Raw genomic sequence first — 17,387 nt, 5'->3', positions numbered from 1 at the left:
TAATTATATATTTTTTATTAGATTTAATGCATATTTTTAACTAATAAAATAACAAACTAAACAAATATTAGATTGCATGATTAAATTAAAAAAAAATAAAAAGTCGCTGCCTGATCGCACAGATTGTATTATAGCATATACAGTAAGCTATATGTTGTAATATGCATATTGCTGTAATATAACGAAAAAAAATTGTACAGCGATAATTTCTCATTATATTATGCTAAACATTGTATTATAACATATATGTAGAATATGTTATATCTTAACTATAACATATAGTATTATAGCATACCGTATTTGCACATATTGTCTTTAGACTAATCACTAACATTTGTTATAAATAAATCCAAGTTCCATGTAATGTAGATTTAATTCATATTAATTTGCATAATTGTATTTCTAGTATAGACATTGCAGTGGTTTAATTTGCTCTAGAATGACTTCAAATTTTTTTTGCACCGACATAAGAAATTTCAAATGTATAATATGTGCCACTGCATACTTATAAATCGACTTGCATATTCATATGCGTTTTATATTTTGTCTTTTATATATTTTAATATTTATTTTATTCTTATGCTGAAAAAATAAAAATCTGAAATTTTTTTCTGACATTCAGTTTGATAAGTGAATGTATGGTGTTCTGCACTCTCGGTATTTGTAAGTGCAAAAATAGGTATATACGGTAAGCTGTACATACTATATCGTAAGTTGTCTACAAATACGGTAGGCTGCATATATGGTAAGATGCAAATACGGTAGACAGCATATACGGTATTGAAATTTATTGTAGTGGACGAAACCGGATTCATTCATACCATATACGCAACGTATTGTATTTACGCATATCGTATTTACTGCTTACCGTATATGCAGCATACTGTATTTACATTATACCGTATATGCAGCACACCGTATTTATAGCATACTGTATTTGCATCATACCGTATTTACATTATACTATATTTGCATTATACCGTATATACAGCACACCGTATTTACAGCATACCATATTTGCATTATATCGTATTTACAACATATCGTATTTGTATCATACCATATATATAGTATACTGTATTTATAACATACTTTATTTGCACATATTGTCTTTAGATACCGTATTTGGCAGATATTGATTTTTGTAATTCAATATTGTTTTCTTTTTTATAATTGTATTTTAGGAATAAAAAAAAGTGATTATAAAATTGCTAATTTTTAAATGTGTTTTTTGTTGAAGATAAAAATGATTTTTTATGTTATTTGTAAAAAAAAAAAAAAATTGTAATTTTTTTTCTTATCACTGTGCAGAGAATTTGCCAACTCTACGCATATGGTTTGCCATCTCTCCGCATTGTACGGACAGGATTTTTTTTTTTTTGCTTATGGCAGTTTATATCTACTATAATTATTATTATTTTTTTAATGCTAGTGGCATGATGTGTGGAAGAACATTTGTTTGACATAAACAAAATGAAAAATAAAAAATGACATCATGCATAAAATTGGATTAATAGACCCTCCTTCCCCTTTTTATAAGAAGTTTTATATATATATATGTATATAAAACGAAGAGTCCGTGCACGGAGGCCCAAAAAAAATTTTGATGAACTCTATGTACGGGCGTAGTTTTTGCTCCTCACTTGAAAAAATATTATTTTTAAATAATTTTAAAAAAATACAAAATAAAAAAATTACAAAAATTTATATATATATATATATAACGAAGAGTCCGTGCACGGAGACCCAAAAAAAAAATTTGATGAACTCTATGTACGGGCATAGTTTTTGCTCCTCACTTGAAAAAATATTATTTTTAAATAATTTTAAAAAAATACAAAATAAAAAAATTACAAAAATTTAAATATAAATAAATAAATAAATAAATAAATAAATAAATATATATATATATATATATATATATATATATATTATTTTGTTAAAATTGAAAAATTAAGTTTTATTTAAAATAGAAAAAAATAAAAAAGAAATTTAAATAAATTGATAAAAAGAACAATTACTTAAAAAAAAAATTATAAACTTTGTCTCCATGCAGTATCTCTGTGCATGGTGACATTTGCCTACGTGCACGGAGGATTCAGCTAAATTTTTTTTCCCTCCGTGTACGGAGAGGTTACTTTTTTTTACTGTGTAGTTTTACGTTATAATTTTTTTTAATTTAAATTTCTCTTTAATTCTTTTCTCTTCAAATTTTTTACTTACAAGTAATATGTTGTAAAAAAAAATTCTATCGTATATTATTTCTATCTATTTTTTATATGTATATAAAAGTGATATTTTTCTTATATCCATACTATATATATCTATATCGGAGTGGGGGAGGAATGAAAATTGTGTGTTGCAGTAAATTTGGAGGTAGTGTACAATAAAATAAAATATATATCAAGAAAACGGCGTCGTTTTTGGCCCACAATTGAAAAAAAAAAACAAAAATACAACAGTAAAGATACATCAAGATACTGTTGCTTTTTACAATGCCGTCACATTCCCCTTTTTATATAGTAGAGAAATGTAAAATAATTTTGTAGTCAATGGCTTGATATCCCTGGAAGTCCCATTCAACACCTCCCCAATAAAATACATATAATAATTGTTTCCACTTTCTTAAACATTGACTTTGCAGTAAAAATTTACTTGGCAAATTGTATGTGTACGAAAGAAACAATCATACGAATTAATCCTTTTTGCAAGAAGATCTATTTGCCTAATGTCTTTCTACCCGTCGATTCCAGCAGGAGGAAAGTTGAAAATAACATGATTGAACTTTGATTCTTTGAGATCAGCATTTTGTTTGGTTACCTCCAATCCATGCCAAATGGAAGAACCCAAACTCTCAAAATTGGCCAATTTGATTTTGCAGTTGTAACATTGTGGAAACCTTAAAACTTAAGAATTGTTAGCATTAGATTATTGTTTTAAATAAAATCATTAATACGGAAAAATGATTGCTATATTATTATTATTATTATTATTATTATTATTATTAATTTTTTTTTTTTAAAAGTGGGTCACGAACAAGCCTCAGACTGAACCTCTGAACTACAACTATTTCAGGGAGCAAGCTTCGATATTTGGGCTTTGAAATGTTATGCCATAGGTCCAATCAACTTTAGACATAAACACCTTTTAATATATATAATTTATGCGATTTATGGCAGATCTATTATATAATTAATTAATATTTAATTGAATTAAATCATAGAGTCCGTAGATTCAAATCTTAGTAATTTGTTAATCACAAGGAGTTGTAATTGTAAGATACAAATTATATATGATTGAATCTTAAATCATCCGTGGTCGTAAGTAATGACGAGATACGGATAGACCATCACGTGTGGCATTTCTTGTGAAGTAAGTAGCTGATCTCACAAGTTAAAGTGTGGTGACACTTAAATGAACACGTGGATGTTTTGTTATAGAACAAAATATTGGAGACCCGTTGAGAGATTCTATATGGATAACTATCTGAGTGTCATTGGTTAATATCTAACGTTCGGTAGTGGGATTGATCATTTGACCAGAGGTTGTCATAGTACCTTATATGATGACAGTCATGCTTTGACAGTATTGGATGTTGCTTTGCCAAGGGCCGCTAATACGACATCGTTCGGGTACGTCAAGAATCATATGAAGGTTGTGAATGACCAATAGAGAATTCATCACTCTTAGATAATAAAAGATTATGATATGCATTTCATTCAATTAAGTCGATAACGAAATTTTTGTCGAAGGTGTACTCATAAGTCCAAAAGGAATTTTCGACTTCTATTGACTTAATAGTGGAATGAAATATAAAATCGATAATCAAGATTGATACACTTTCATATCTTGTAATTGATCGGATCATATTGACGAATGGATTTTAATTTCACGGTAAATAAATGAGATTGGTTTTGTCATACCACATGACATTTCCCTTCACGTGTATTGCCCTGACATATTGCTAGATGTCAATTTGGAACGACTGGTGTGAATTGGAGATAAATTAAAAGGGTGTTTTACTTTATCAATTTTGATTAAATCAAAATAATATTTTACATCGTTAGGTATTGTGATCGAGAACCTGATGGGTTGCACACAAAAGGAGAATTGGAAGATTGTGATTTGTCAATTAATTAATTTAACAAGTGTTGGATAAATTAAATTAATTGTGTTGCTTATTTATAGGTCTGAATTAATGAATTGGATTAATTAATTCACGGACCGAATTTAATTAAATTGGTTAATTAAATATTGGACCGGGTCGGGCCAAGCCCTTTTGCGCTTATATAAATATGACTAGGGTTTTCAAAACCTATAGAGAATTCATTCTTGCTAGCACAAGAAGAAAAAATATCTTAATCCTACAATTTTGTTCTCTGTGTGGATCACCGTTAGAGGCTGGACAATTGGACAACTGTGGGTGGCAAATCATGATCGCTGGAACAAGGGAAAAGCAAAGAAGTTTACAGATTTAGAAAGATGTACAATTTCTATTTAAATACAAAGAGATCCTTGATGGAAATTGAAATATGTTTTTAATTTCGCTGCGTAGGATTAAGAAAATTCCGAACAGCCACATCGGATAGGAGCCTTGCCTAGCTTCTTATGAGATGTCATTCCACGTGGGATACCATACAAGCTCCTTGGGGGCGGGGGTCTCGGTATCAAGGCTTAACAATAGATCCCAAAATCCATATATGATTTTTCATGTTATGCGTGGACTTTTTTCATATGCGACGTGTTGTTGTAGTGGCAAATTTTTTCTTGCAATGGTTAGGTTTTTGACACAATACGATATTCCTCCACTTCCTTTGAAGTTCTTTAAATGATAGAATGTTATTCGAATGATTGATGTGATCCCTGTGATGAGTAATATATCAAATTCTTGTCAGCATAAGTTATAGGATGACTGCCTCTTTTAAGAGCATTAAGGGGTTGTTCGAGACCTATTTATTTAAATGCATTTTGTAATAGTGTTATGATGGAAAATGTATAGTTAAAAAAAAAAAAAAAAATTTGGGTTTGTATGTAATATTATTTTATTGAAGAATGTGTGGTTAAAATGTCGTCAAATCATTGTTCAAGACTACATTTTGATGGGAAAATGGGGCTCAAACAAGGGCTAAATGTGCCACAAGCTAGTGAGGTTAAATTGATGCATAGGATATGATGTTTCGATTAAAGAGATAAAGCATCGCGTGCCTCCTCATCCAATGGACACCATTTCATATGTGACACTATAAATACCCTTTCCTTGTATCATTTGAAGGTTAATGCAGTATTACACATTGAAGACTAGAGTTATTGCTTCTCTTTGCTTTGTTATTCTCTATTTCTTGAACTAGATGTTTAACCTTGAGTTTATGTGTTCTTGATTGTTCATTACCATACAATCCTATTTATATATGTTGTCGGAGCTTGAACATCTTTGTCTCGCATTATAAAGTTTCTCCCCTGCTTAAATTCGAAACGTCGTTGACTAGTAATCCGTCCAAACATGTTGAAATTAGCTTGTGTGGACACGAATGGGCTCGATAACACTAACGTTTGAATTATTCCTTTTTTACAAGATGATATGTTTGCCTAACAACATGGGAGTGTATTTCTCCCTGTTGAATCTAGCCTAATGAAAGTTAAAAATAACACGATTGAACTTTGATTCTTTGAGACAGCATGTTGTTTAAGTTTTATTTGTTCACCTCCGATCCATGTCAAATTAATGGAAGTATTCAATCTTTTTAGAATAATTTTTCTTTTATTTTTCCTTGTGGCTGTCTTTGTCTTGGAGTTTATTGTTAGAGCTAATCTCTATGCAACCATTTGTAGTTCACAGTCAGCTTCTTATAAATTAAATTTCAGCAGAAAAATGGAATACAGAATTATTGAATGTGATGCCGGAAAATTATTTGGAAAATTTTTTCTTGGTACTTTGACATATCTAGTCATGCCTTTTTGGCTGGTTTATTTGAATTGGATTATTGGAACTGCTACAGATGTAAAGCCAAAGCAGAGAAATAGGCAGGATGCAGAATAATGAACTTTCCAAAAATTGAAAGTAATTAGGCAACTTAGACCAATTCGTAGAAATCGGGACAGACCTGAGAGCCTTAGGCCCTTAGCCCTTGATTTAGTTGTTTAGTTCAGTCTTCAACCCCCTACCCTAAAAAAAACCACCAACCACTACTACCTGAAAATTCTAGCTTCGCCACTGAGCTTATATTTTAAGTTGGAAATGGAAAGCCTTTGCTCCATTTTGAAGATGTAAAAATACAGGCTTAGCAAATAAGAGAAATCCAGTGATGATTGCTTTTCTATGACTATGATTTTCTATTACAAGTGTAGTGGAATTGATTTTCAATTGATGGATTCATGGCTTAATTTAAACTTACCAATATCAAACGATCGAATCCATCCTACAACGATGTTTTACTTCAGTTGCTCAACTCAATGCGTCCAAAAAGAACATAATATGGTGGCTGCAATATATAACCAAGAAGAAAGGAAGACAAGTTTCGATTTCTAACTTAAAGAGAGAGAAAATCACAGAAGGATGACTTCCTCTTTTCTTATTGCCAACTTACACACACAGCTTCTTTCGACAATGAGGCCATATATAGATTTAGGGTATCCTTTAAGTGGGCAATAATAGTGGGCTCACGAACCGGCAAATGGTAAAGGGGCCGAAACATAAAAGAGAGCCAATCAAGAAATAATTGGGTCATAAGCAACATTAACTTAATTAAGTTGCTTCCAACGACTCTCGAGTTGTTTTTCGAGTTAAGCCAATTGATTGATGTGTTGATAATAATTTTATTCATTGGCCGAGACCTATGAAACTTAGTCCAAACAGTCTAACATCATCGTCCAAGATTTACTGGGTATCAAAACTCGACAAATCTCTACCTTGTGCCCAATAAACCTGCAAGCAATCATGACACACAGTTTGTACTTGCATAATCAAGATAATCAATAAAATTGGAATCACAAACCTTACCTCATGTTTCGGATCCAAAGTACGTGTCATACCTACGCTATGCACTCACTGGAGCTAAGGTCACTATATATATATATATAATATTTAAGTAGAAACAGATAATCACAATAAACAAATAATCATACAATGAAAATATAACATAAGATAACTCACAGATTTTATCAAAAATACATTTACATAGAATAACAGATTAACATCAAGTTAATGAACAACGACCAATACATATGCAACAAATGCATAAATGACTCCACAAAAAAATCTCACCACACTTATTCTACTCCATTCCATGTTGCGTACACCTCGAAAACACATATCTTCTTTTATCGCCCATCATACTCACTAGATAGATCACTTAACTCATATCTAACTAATAAATCACAATATATCCTAAGTCCTTAGGATAATCCTCTATTATCACATCACTTCTTCCAACCCAAATGGATTATGAGTCTCCGCCTAATAGAAGTAAAAGAAGCATCTCTCTCACACACTTCATTTGATCATGATCTTTACAAATAAAGGATTCTAACATTTGATCACATCTCCACTCGTGATCCAAATGTCATACTCTACATCTCCGGTACAAACCATCAATGTATCCCTCGGCATCCATACTCCACCTTATCAATAGATATACAACACACTCACTGTTAATGCATTCCAACACACTATGCATGCAAACAATTACACAAAATAATCAAATTGTTCTCAAGTTTAAGCAAATGTATATATCAAACACATTGAATTATAACATATAATCATGCAATAGAATTAAACAATTACATACATGAAGAAATTATTACATACGGATGCACATGCAGTAACTAGGTTTACTCACAATAAGCCTCACTCGATGATCAATTAAGATGGTTTCGCATAATTTCAGCACTACAAAGATAAATAACTAGTTTTTTTTTTTAAAACTGTCTTATCTCTTTTATCAACGTCCATCTTTAAATTTGACATGTCCATAATTAATTTTTAATGTAGTTTTTCAAGCTACTTGTACAATATATTTTACAATTTGGTTTACAATACATGAGTCAGCAAACATCACATCCATTTATTTAAAAAATTGTTTTTAAAATCAAAGGTCAGGATTTTTTCAACACATTTGTTGTCAGCCAAGTTGTGCATAATCATTTTGACAATTTTCCTCCAATCAACATTTGACGCCACTAGTACTTTTTATGTATTTGATAGTAAATAGGAGCTTGCTGTGTGTACATAAATTGTACACCCAGAAGCCATACAGAGCATACATGGCAAGTGGGTGGGGGGATTTTTTGGCATTTTTTATCACAATATGAGTCCTATATATGTGAGATTTCTGGCAGAATTTTGTGGAACAATTTTCTGTAAAAATGTAAATTTACTTGTAAATACATGTATGGCAGTACAACTTATTCGCCCAAGACTGTACAGAATGACAATGTTTATACTTTATTCTGTGCCAACTAACAAAGGCAGGAACAGCGATTTGATTTTCTTTATAGCCTAGGAAAGTACTGATAGTTCATATTCTAAAGTAGTTTCTATCTATCTTTCTCGTTAAGTCTTCGTCGTCCTCCCATTCCCCGATTCTACTCACCTTCCAGAGGGCAAATCCAGCGGCTGATTTCAAGCGACGATCGATGATCAGACGGTGACTATCGTTTTGTTGTGATCTAATTAACATGGTAATTGTGTTCTAGCCTGCCTCATATGATCTTTTGATGTAGAATGCTTTTTCAGACTGTACTGAGTTGAATTAATGACTGATTATTTCATGTAAAAATGCATTTTGATCAATTATGTGCGGGTTTAGGACTAATAGAAGGACAAATACTGATTACTTGATCGATCTTTGTGACTTCAGATTTTGATACTTTTCTCTTTGCATCTTCTGGTTAATTGATTTAAAGAATTTACCTATAAGTGATTATACTTATCTGTTTAGCATACTTTTATTTTTATTTCTAATTTTTGTAGATCTTCCTGAAAAAACTATACTGATCAGCTCCCTCAAAAGCACTTCTAGAATATTATCCATGTTCAAAAATAATTTTTAAAATTTTAAAAGTAGCTTTTAATTTTTAAAAATCTTGTCAATGTGCTCTTACTATATTCACAAAGTCGGTAATTTTTTAACTTAAAAAAAATAATATCTTCGAAATAATGTTATGTAGCAAAAGTAGTGATTCAGCACCAATTCAGGTGGTTGCACTCCAGTGGTTTATTAACTATATGAATTATATGACTTTTCTTTTGAATAAATATATCATTTAATATCAGATAATTGTCATCTAGGTTGATGCTTAGTACTAGTGATGGTTAGCATCACACATTTAGCTATTTGATTTTTAAAAATTAATTACAGTGACATAAACTCCATCATAAACCACAGTTTTTTGATCGATATTTAAAAACGCAGTTCACATGAAAAGATTTGAAGATCAAGAAAATGGGAGTTCTGCAAAGTATCTTCAGATCCTGGGGCAGTGGTAGAGAAGATGAAGAAAGTTCAGGGGAACTGAACCCTATACTTGATCATTACCAGAAGCCCAGTAATGGAGGTTCTTTTCGTGCATCATTGTGTATTATTTTCAAGAATCTACTGCGGAGGATCTCCAACATCCGTTTATTTTCAAAGCCAAGAAAGCCAGAACCTATACTTCCTGTTGTAAATCCAGTAGTATCAACCAGATATCATGGGTTTTCGGCAATTCAAGAGATTTCTTCTCCTAGTTCAGATTCATCTTCGGACTCGAGCCCAGGCGCCACGTATGTCCCCCCTTCAGATTTGGAGTGGCAGAGGAATCACGCAGACATAGAAATTGAATCCCCTCCTCCAGATTTAGTGTTGCAGAAGGATTACTCAAACTCAGAAAATGAAGTGTGTGCAAATGCTGCATGGTTGCAAAATCCGTCAGTTTCTTCTGCAATCCGGACAGAGTCCTTTGAGGACGAAGATTCAAACTATATCAAACAGCTGAATGGGATAATTGATGTACCTACCTTTAATTGCTCTCTTGCCCACAAAAACGCATTTGACGTAGTGGATTCTGCTGTTTTTATTGAGAACGAGAAAAATCAGCTTGAACCGAGTGACTCCGGAGAGGAAGTTGAGGAAGAGAAGGTGATAAATTGTTTGGTGGCAGAAGGGAAATGGATAAAGCACTATAACAGTTACCACAGGATACTGCTTGTGGGTGAAGGAGACTTCTCTTTCTCTGCTAGTTTGGCTGTGGCTTTTGGTTCTGCCTCCAACATGATTGCAACTTCTCTTGATTCTGTTGGTAAGAAATTTTCATAAATTCTCTGCCGCCATTTATTAATTGTGGGATTCATGTATAAGATAATTTGTTTGTCTTTCTGAATATTTAGGATACTAGATTAGTTAAACATATTTTTGATTGTCCCATTTGAAAAAAAATAATAAAAAATAAAAAATTTGCTCGAGTATGATGAAAAAAGTGTCATGCACAAAGAGATGACTGATTTATTGTTGAAAATCTTGGGCAACCTTCGTGTTTTTATGGCATTATTGTCATTCATAGAGTATGGAAATCCATCTTGGATGCACCAGGAGAAAACTTTTATGTAATAGTTGACTGATATATTGTGGAAAATCTTGTCCAAACCTCGTGTTTTTGCATTTATTTATATATATTTCAAGATTTATGTTACATGTTGGTGGGATTTGCAGATTTTTTGAAGAAAAATTATAAGCGTGCAATGTCCAACATCGGGAAGCTTGAGAGTAGGGAGTGCATTGTCATGCATGGGATTGACGCTACAAAAGTTGCAAGTCATCACTTGCTCGGAGGAATGACATTTGATCGGATAATTTTCAACTTTCCGTTTGCTGGTTTTTTCAATGACTTATCTCGCGAGGCTCAACTAAGGTCGGTTTGTTTTATAATTCTTTCGGTTAATGACTTTTATTTAAGACATGTTTTCTGTTTATCTACAGAAAGCACAGAAAACTTGTGAGTTTGTTTCTTAAGAATGCTAAAGAAATGATTGGTGAAAATGGTGAAATTCACATTTCCCACAAAACCAATGGTTTTCATGGAGAATGGAAGTTAGAATCAGTGGCTTCTTCCCTCAGGCTTAGGCTCATTGAGGCTGTGGAATTCAATCTGTTTGATTATAAAGGTTACAACACCAAGTATGGATTTGGGGGTGACAATAATTTCAATTGTTACCCTAGCAAAACCCACAAGTTTGGTCTTGAAAGGGCACAAGTTCATATGTTTAGTTAGTCACTTGATACGGTAAAGGAAAAATTAAATACATTGATAATGATATGTAAATATTATTTCTATTTCGTGAGTGTTTAAACAACGTGACAACGTTTGAATTTGGTGTGATCTTCTTCTAATGTCTTGAATGTTTACCCATTTTACATGATCAATCATGCCACAATGCCATAATATATATGACAATGTCACGTGACATTTAATCATTGAACTGTTATAAATACGGTCAATTTTTCAATCAAATCATTTGTTAACATCTTGAATTATTTCACTGCATCTATTACATTTCTTCTGACAAAGTGACAAAATTCTTACAAGATCAAATTAAGTTTGGTAGATTATCTCTTTCAATGGGTAATTTTAAAACATTCCAAATATTTTTCGATCACAAATATTCCTAATATATTTCCACATGATATAATATTTTATGAATTCCACTCTGTTCATTTTTTATTTTTTTGAGGAAATACTTTGTCCCTTTTAATTTGTAGAACTAGTCGCTGTCACGTGTGTTGCACGAATTTTGTATTTATTATATTTTTATTAGCGTATAAATTTTAATTTTTTGAAAAGTTTTTAAAGTAATATCTAGAAATATTTACATGATATAAGAAAATGATTTCAAATTATTTTTACAATTGCAACAGTATTGTGTTATTTAAAAAAATATGTTTGTATATTTCATACTTAAATAAGAAATATACGATATTATACAAACTATTTTGCATGTATTCTTTGATAGTGTTAATATGATTGAATTGAATGTGAAAATTATATTTCTAAATATTGTGTAATTCAATATTGAAAAATTGAAGATTGTGCATAAAATTATAAATCGACTTACATATTCATATGCGTTTTATATTTTGTCCTTCATATATTTTAATATTTATTTTATGATTATGTTGAAAAAATAAAAATCTGAACTTTTTTTCTGACATTCGGTTTGGTAAGTGAATGTATGGTGTTCTGCCTTCTCGATATTTGTAATTGCAAAAATCAGTATATACTATAAGCTGCAATACGGTAGGTAGCATATACGGTAAGTTGCCTACAAATACGGTAGGCTACATATACGGTAAGCTGCAAATACGGTAGACAGCATATAAGGTATTGAAATTTATTGTAGTGGACAAAATCGGATTCATTCATACCGTATATGCACTTTACATATCATATATGCAACATACCGTATTTACGCATCCGTATTTGCAGCTTACCATATATGCAGCATACCGTATTTACAGCATATTGTATTTGTATCAGACCGTATTTACATCATACCGTATTTACAGCACACCGTATATGCAGCACACCGTATTTACAGCATACCGTATTTGTACATATTGTCTTTAGATATCGTATTTGACAAATATTGATTTTTGTAATTCAATATTGTTTTCTTTTTTAAAACTTTATTTTGGGGAATTAAAAAAAAAGGTGATTATGAAATTGCTAATTTTTAAACGTGTTTTTTGTTGAAGATAAAAATGATTTTTTTTATGCTATTTGTAAAAAAAAAAACAAAATTATTGTAATTTTATTATCGTAATAAGAAGATTTACTACGATTATTTAAAAAAAAAATTTCACAACACAATAAATTCATACTTTTAACCTAGTGACTGCAAATGCCTTTTGTGTATTTGTAAAAAACATTTCCCATTCAAACAATAATGCCAAATTTTTTGGCATCATGCTTTCATTTTCTTTTTTTTTCAAAAATTTTACTTTTTTCGTTTTTGTCTTCTTCATTTTTTAGATTCTTTTGTTGTTAGCAATGATTATTTATTTGAGATTTTTTTGTATTATATTGAAATTAAACTTATTCTTGTAATTATATTTTTTTATTAGATTTAATGCATATTTTTAACTAATAAAATAACAAACTAAACAAATATTAGATTGCATGATTAAATTTAAAAAAAATAAAAAGTCGCTGCATGATCGCACAGATTGTATTATGGCATATACGGTGAGCTATATGTTGTAATATGCATATTGTTGTAATATAAAAAAAAAAAATTGTACAGCAATAATTTCTCATTATATTATGCTAAACATTGTATTATAACATATACGTATAGTATATTATATCTTAACTATAACATATAGTATTATAGCATACCGTATTTGCACATATTGTCTTTAGACTAATCACCAACATTTGTTATAAATAAATCCAAGTCCCATGTAATGTAGATTTAATTCATATTAATTTGCACAATTGTATTTTTAGTATAGACATTGCAGTGGTTTAATTTGCTCTAGAATGACTTCAGAGTTATTTTGCACCGACATAAGAAATTTCAAATGTATAATATGTGCCACTGCATACTTATAAATCGACTTGCATATTCATATGCATTTTATATTTTGTCCTTTATATATTTTAATATTTATTTTATGCTTATGCTGAAAAAATAAAAATCTGAAATTTTTTTCTGACATTCAATTTGATAAGTGAATGTATGGTGTTCTGCACTCTTAGTATTTGTAAGTGCAAAAATCGGTATATACGGTAAGCTATATATACTATATGGTAAGTTGTCTGCAAATACGGTAGGCTGCATATATGGTAAGATGCAAATACGGTAGACAGCATATACGGTATTGAAGTTTATTGTAGTGGATGAAACCGGATTCATTCATACCGTATACGCAACGTATCGTATTTACAGCTTACCGTATATGCAGCATACTGTATTTGCATCATACCGTATATGCAGCACACCGTATTTATAGCATACCGTATTTACATTATACCGTATATATAGCACACCCTATTTACAGCATACCGTATTTGCATTATATCGTATTTACAATATATCGTATTTGTATCATACCATATATATAGTATACCCTATTTGCATCATACCGTATTTATAACATACCGTATTTGCATATTTTATCTTTAGATACCGTGTTTGGCAGATATTGATTTTTGTAATTCAATATTGTTTTCTTTTTTATAATTATATTTTCGGGAATAAAAAAAAAAAAGTGATTATGAAATTGCTAATTTTTAAATGTGTTTTTTTGTTGAAGATAAAAATGATTTTTTTATGTTATTTGTAAAAAAAAAAAAATTTTGTAATTTTTTTTCTTCTCACTGTACAGAAAGTTTGCAAACTTTGCGCACATGGTTTGCCATCTCTCCGCATTGTGCGGATAGGAGTTTTTTTTTTTTTTTGCTCATGACAGTTTATATTTACTATAATAATTATTATTTTTTTAATGCTAGTGGCATGATGTGTGGAAGAACATTTGTTTGACATAAACAAAATGAAAAATAAAAAATGACATCATGCATAGTAAAATTGGATTAATAGACCCTTCTTCCCCTTTTTATAAGAAGTTATATATATATATATATATATATATATATAACGAAGAGTCCGTGCACGGAGGCCCAAAAAAAAATTTGATGCACTCTATGTACGGGCGTAGTTTTTGCTCCCTACTTGAATTTTTTTTTTAAATAATTTTAAAAAAATACAAAATAAAAAAATTACAAAAATTAAAAAAAAAAATAAAAAAAAATAAAATATATATATATATATATATTATTTTGTTAAAATTGAAAACAATTTAAACTTACCAACATCAAACACAATCAAACGATCAAATCCATCCTACAACGATGTTTTACTTCAGTTGCTCAACTCAATGCGTCCAAAAAGAACATAATATGGTGGCTGCAATATATAACAAAAAAATAAAATTATAAACTTTGTCTCCATGCAGTGTCTCTGTGTATGGAGACATTTGCCTCCGTGCACGGAGGTTTCAGCTAAATTTTTTTATTTCCCTCCGTGTACGGAGAGATTACTTTTTTTTTTTGCTGTGTAGTTTTACGTTATAATTTTTTCAATTTAAAATTCTCTTTAATTCTTTTCTCTTCAAATTTTTACTTACAAGTAATATGTTGTAAAAAAAATTCTGTCGCATATTATCTCTATCTTTTTTTTTGTATATATATAAAAGTGATATTTTTCTTATATCCATACTATATATATCTATATCGGAGTGGGGGAGGAATGAAAATTGTGTGTTGCAGTAAATTTGAAGGTAGTGTACAATAAAATAAAATATATATCAAGCAAACGGTATCGTTTTTGGCCTACAATTGAAAAAAAAAAAAAACAAAAATACTACAGTAAAGATAGATCAAGACACTGTTGCTTTTTACAGTGCCCTCACATTCCCCTTTTTATATAGTAGGGAAATGTAAAATAATTTTGTAGTCAATGGCTTGATATCCCTGGAAGTACCATTCAATACCTCCCCAATAAAATACATATAATAATTGTTTCCACTTTCTTAAACATTGACTTTGCAGTAAAAATTTACTTAGCAAATTGTATGTGTACAAAAGAAACAATCATACGAATTAATCCTTTTTGCGAGAAGATCTGTCTGCCTAATGTCTTTCTACCCGTTGATTCCAGTAGGAGGAAAGTTGAAAATAACATGATTGAACTTTGATTCTTTGAGATCAGCATTTTGTTTGGTTACCTCCAATCCATGTCAAATGGAAGAACCCAAACTTTCAAAATTGGCCAATTTGATTTTGCAGTTTTAACATAGCGGAAACCTTAAAACTTAAGAATTGTTAGCATTAGATTATTGTTTTAAATAAAATCATTAATACGGAAAAATGATTGCGATATTATTATTATTATTATTATTATTATTATTATTATTATTAATTTTTTTTAAAAGTGGGTTACGAACAAGCCTCAGACTGAACCTCTGAACTACAACTGTTTCAGGGAGCAAGCTTCGATATTTGGGCTTTGCTCTTGTAAGTGTTATGCCCTAGGTCCATTCAACTTTAGACATAAACACCTTTTAATATATAGTTGATGCGATTTATGACAAATCTATTATATAATTAATTAATATTTAATTGAATTAAATCATAGAGTCCGTAGATTCAAATCTTAGTAATTTGTTAATCACAAGGAGTTGTGATTGTAAAATACAAATTATATATGATTGAATCTTAAATCATCCGTGGTCGTAAGTAATGACGAGATACGGATATCGTTATTATGGATAGACCATCACGTGTGGCATTTCTTGTGAAGTAAGTAGCTGATCTCACAAGTTAAAGTGCGGTGACACTTAAATGAACACGTGGATATTTTGTTATAGAACAAAATATTGGAGACCCGTTTAGAGATTCCATATAGATAACTATCTGAGTGTCAGTGGTTAATATCTAACGTTCGGTAGTGGGATTGATCATTTGACTTGAGGTCGTCATAGTACCTTATATGATGACAGTCATGCTTTGACGGTGTTGGATGTTGCTCTGCCAAGGGCCTCTAATACGACATCGTTCGGGTACATCAATAATCATATGAAAGTTGTGAATGACCAATAGAGAATTCGTCACTCTTAGATAATAAAAAATTATGATATGCATTTCATTCAATTAAGTCGATAACGAAATTTTTGTCCAAGGTGTACTCATAAGTCAAAAAGGAATTTTCGACTTCTATTGACTAAATAGTGGAATGAAAGATAAGATCGATAATCAAGATTGACACACTTTCATATCTTGTAATTGATCGGATCATATTGACGAAGGGATTTTAATTTCACGGTAAACGAATGAGTTTGATTTTGTCATACCACATAACATTTCCCTTCAGTGTATTGCCCTGACACATTGCTAGATGTCAATTTGGAACGACGGGTGTGAATTGGAGATAAATTAAAAGGGTGTTTTACTTTATCAATTTTGATTAAATCAAAATAATATTTTACATCGTTAGGTATTGTGATCGAGAACCTGATGGGTTGCACACAAAAGGAGAATTGGAAGATTGTGATTTGTCAATTAATTAATTTAACAAGTGTTGGATAAATTAAATTAATTGTGTTGCTTATTTATAGGTCTGAATTAATGAATTGGATTAATTAATTCACGGACCGAATTTAATTAAATTGGTTAATTAAATATTGGACCGGGTCGGGCCAAGCCCTTTTGCGCTTATATAAATATGACTAGGGTTTTCAAAACCTATAGAGAATTCATTCTTGCTAGCACAAAAAGAAAAAATATCTTAATCCTACAATTTTGTTCTCTGTGTGGATCACCGTTAGAGGCTGGACAATTGGACAACTGTGGGTGGC

The 17,387-nt window shown here is 30.7% G+C and overlaps 1 protein-coding gene across 2 annotated transcripts; it reads left to right on the top strand.

Annotated features, from left to right (window-relative positions):
- The first annotated feature begins 8,486 nt into the window (after positions 1-8,486).
- On the top strand, positions 8,487-11,363 carry LOC111395808. Of its 2 annotated transcripts, none has more exons than XM_023021966.1 (4): positions 8,487-8,676; positions 9,403-10,275; positions 10,686-10,884; positions 10,953-11,363. In XM_023021966.1, exons 2-4 carry the CDS (start codon positions 9,441-9,443, stop codon positions 11,242-11,244), a joined length of 1,326 nt encoding a protein of 441 aa, XP_022877734.1. In that variant the 5' UTR covers positions 8,487-8,676; positions 9,403-9,440; the 3' UTR covers positions 11,245-11,363. The 2 variants fall into 2 exon arrangements, with proteins under 2 accessions (XP_022877734.1, XP_022877735.1); XM_023021967.1 differs by having other exon boundaries at positions 8,511-8,676; positions 9,411-10,275.
- Positions 11,364-17,387: the final 6,024 nt, after the last annotated feature.

The sequence above is a fragment of the Olea europaea genome, chromosome 6 (genome assembly GCF_002742605.1).
Source record: "Olea europaea var. sylvestris chromosome 6, O_europaea_v1, whole genome shotgun sequence".
In the NCBI taxonomy this organism is placed as follows: Eukaryota; Viridiplantae; Streptophyta; class Magnoliopsida; order Lamiales; family Oleaceae; genus Olea; species Olea europaea.
Note: the sequence above shows the minus strand (reverse complement) of the source record. Positions and strands in the feature narration are given on the sequence as shown.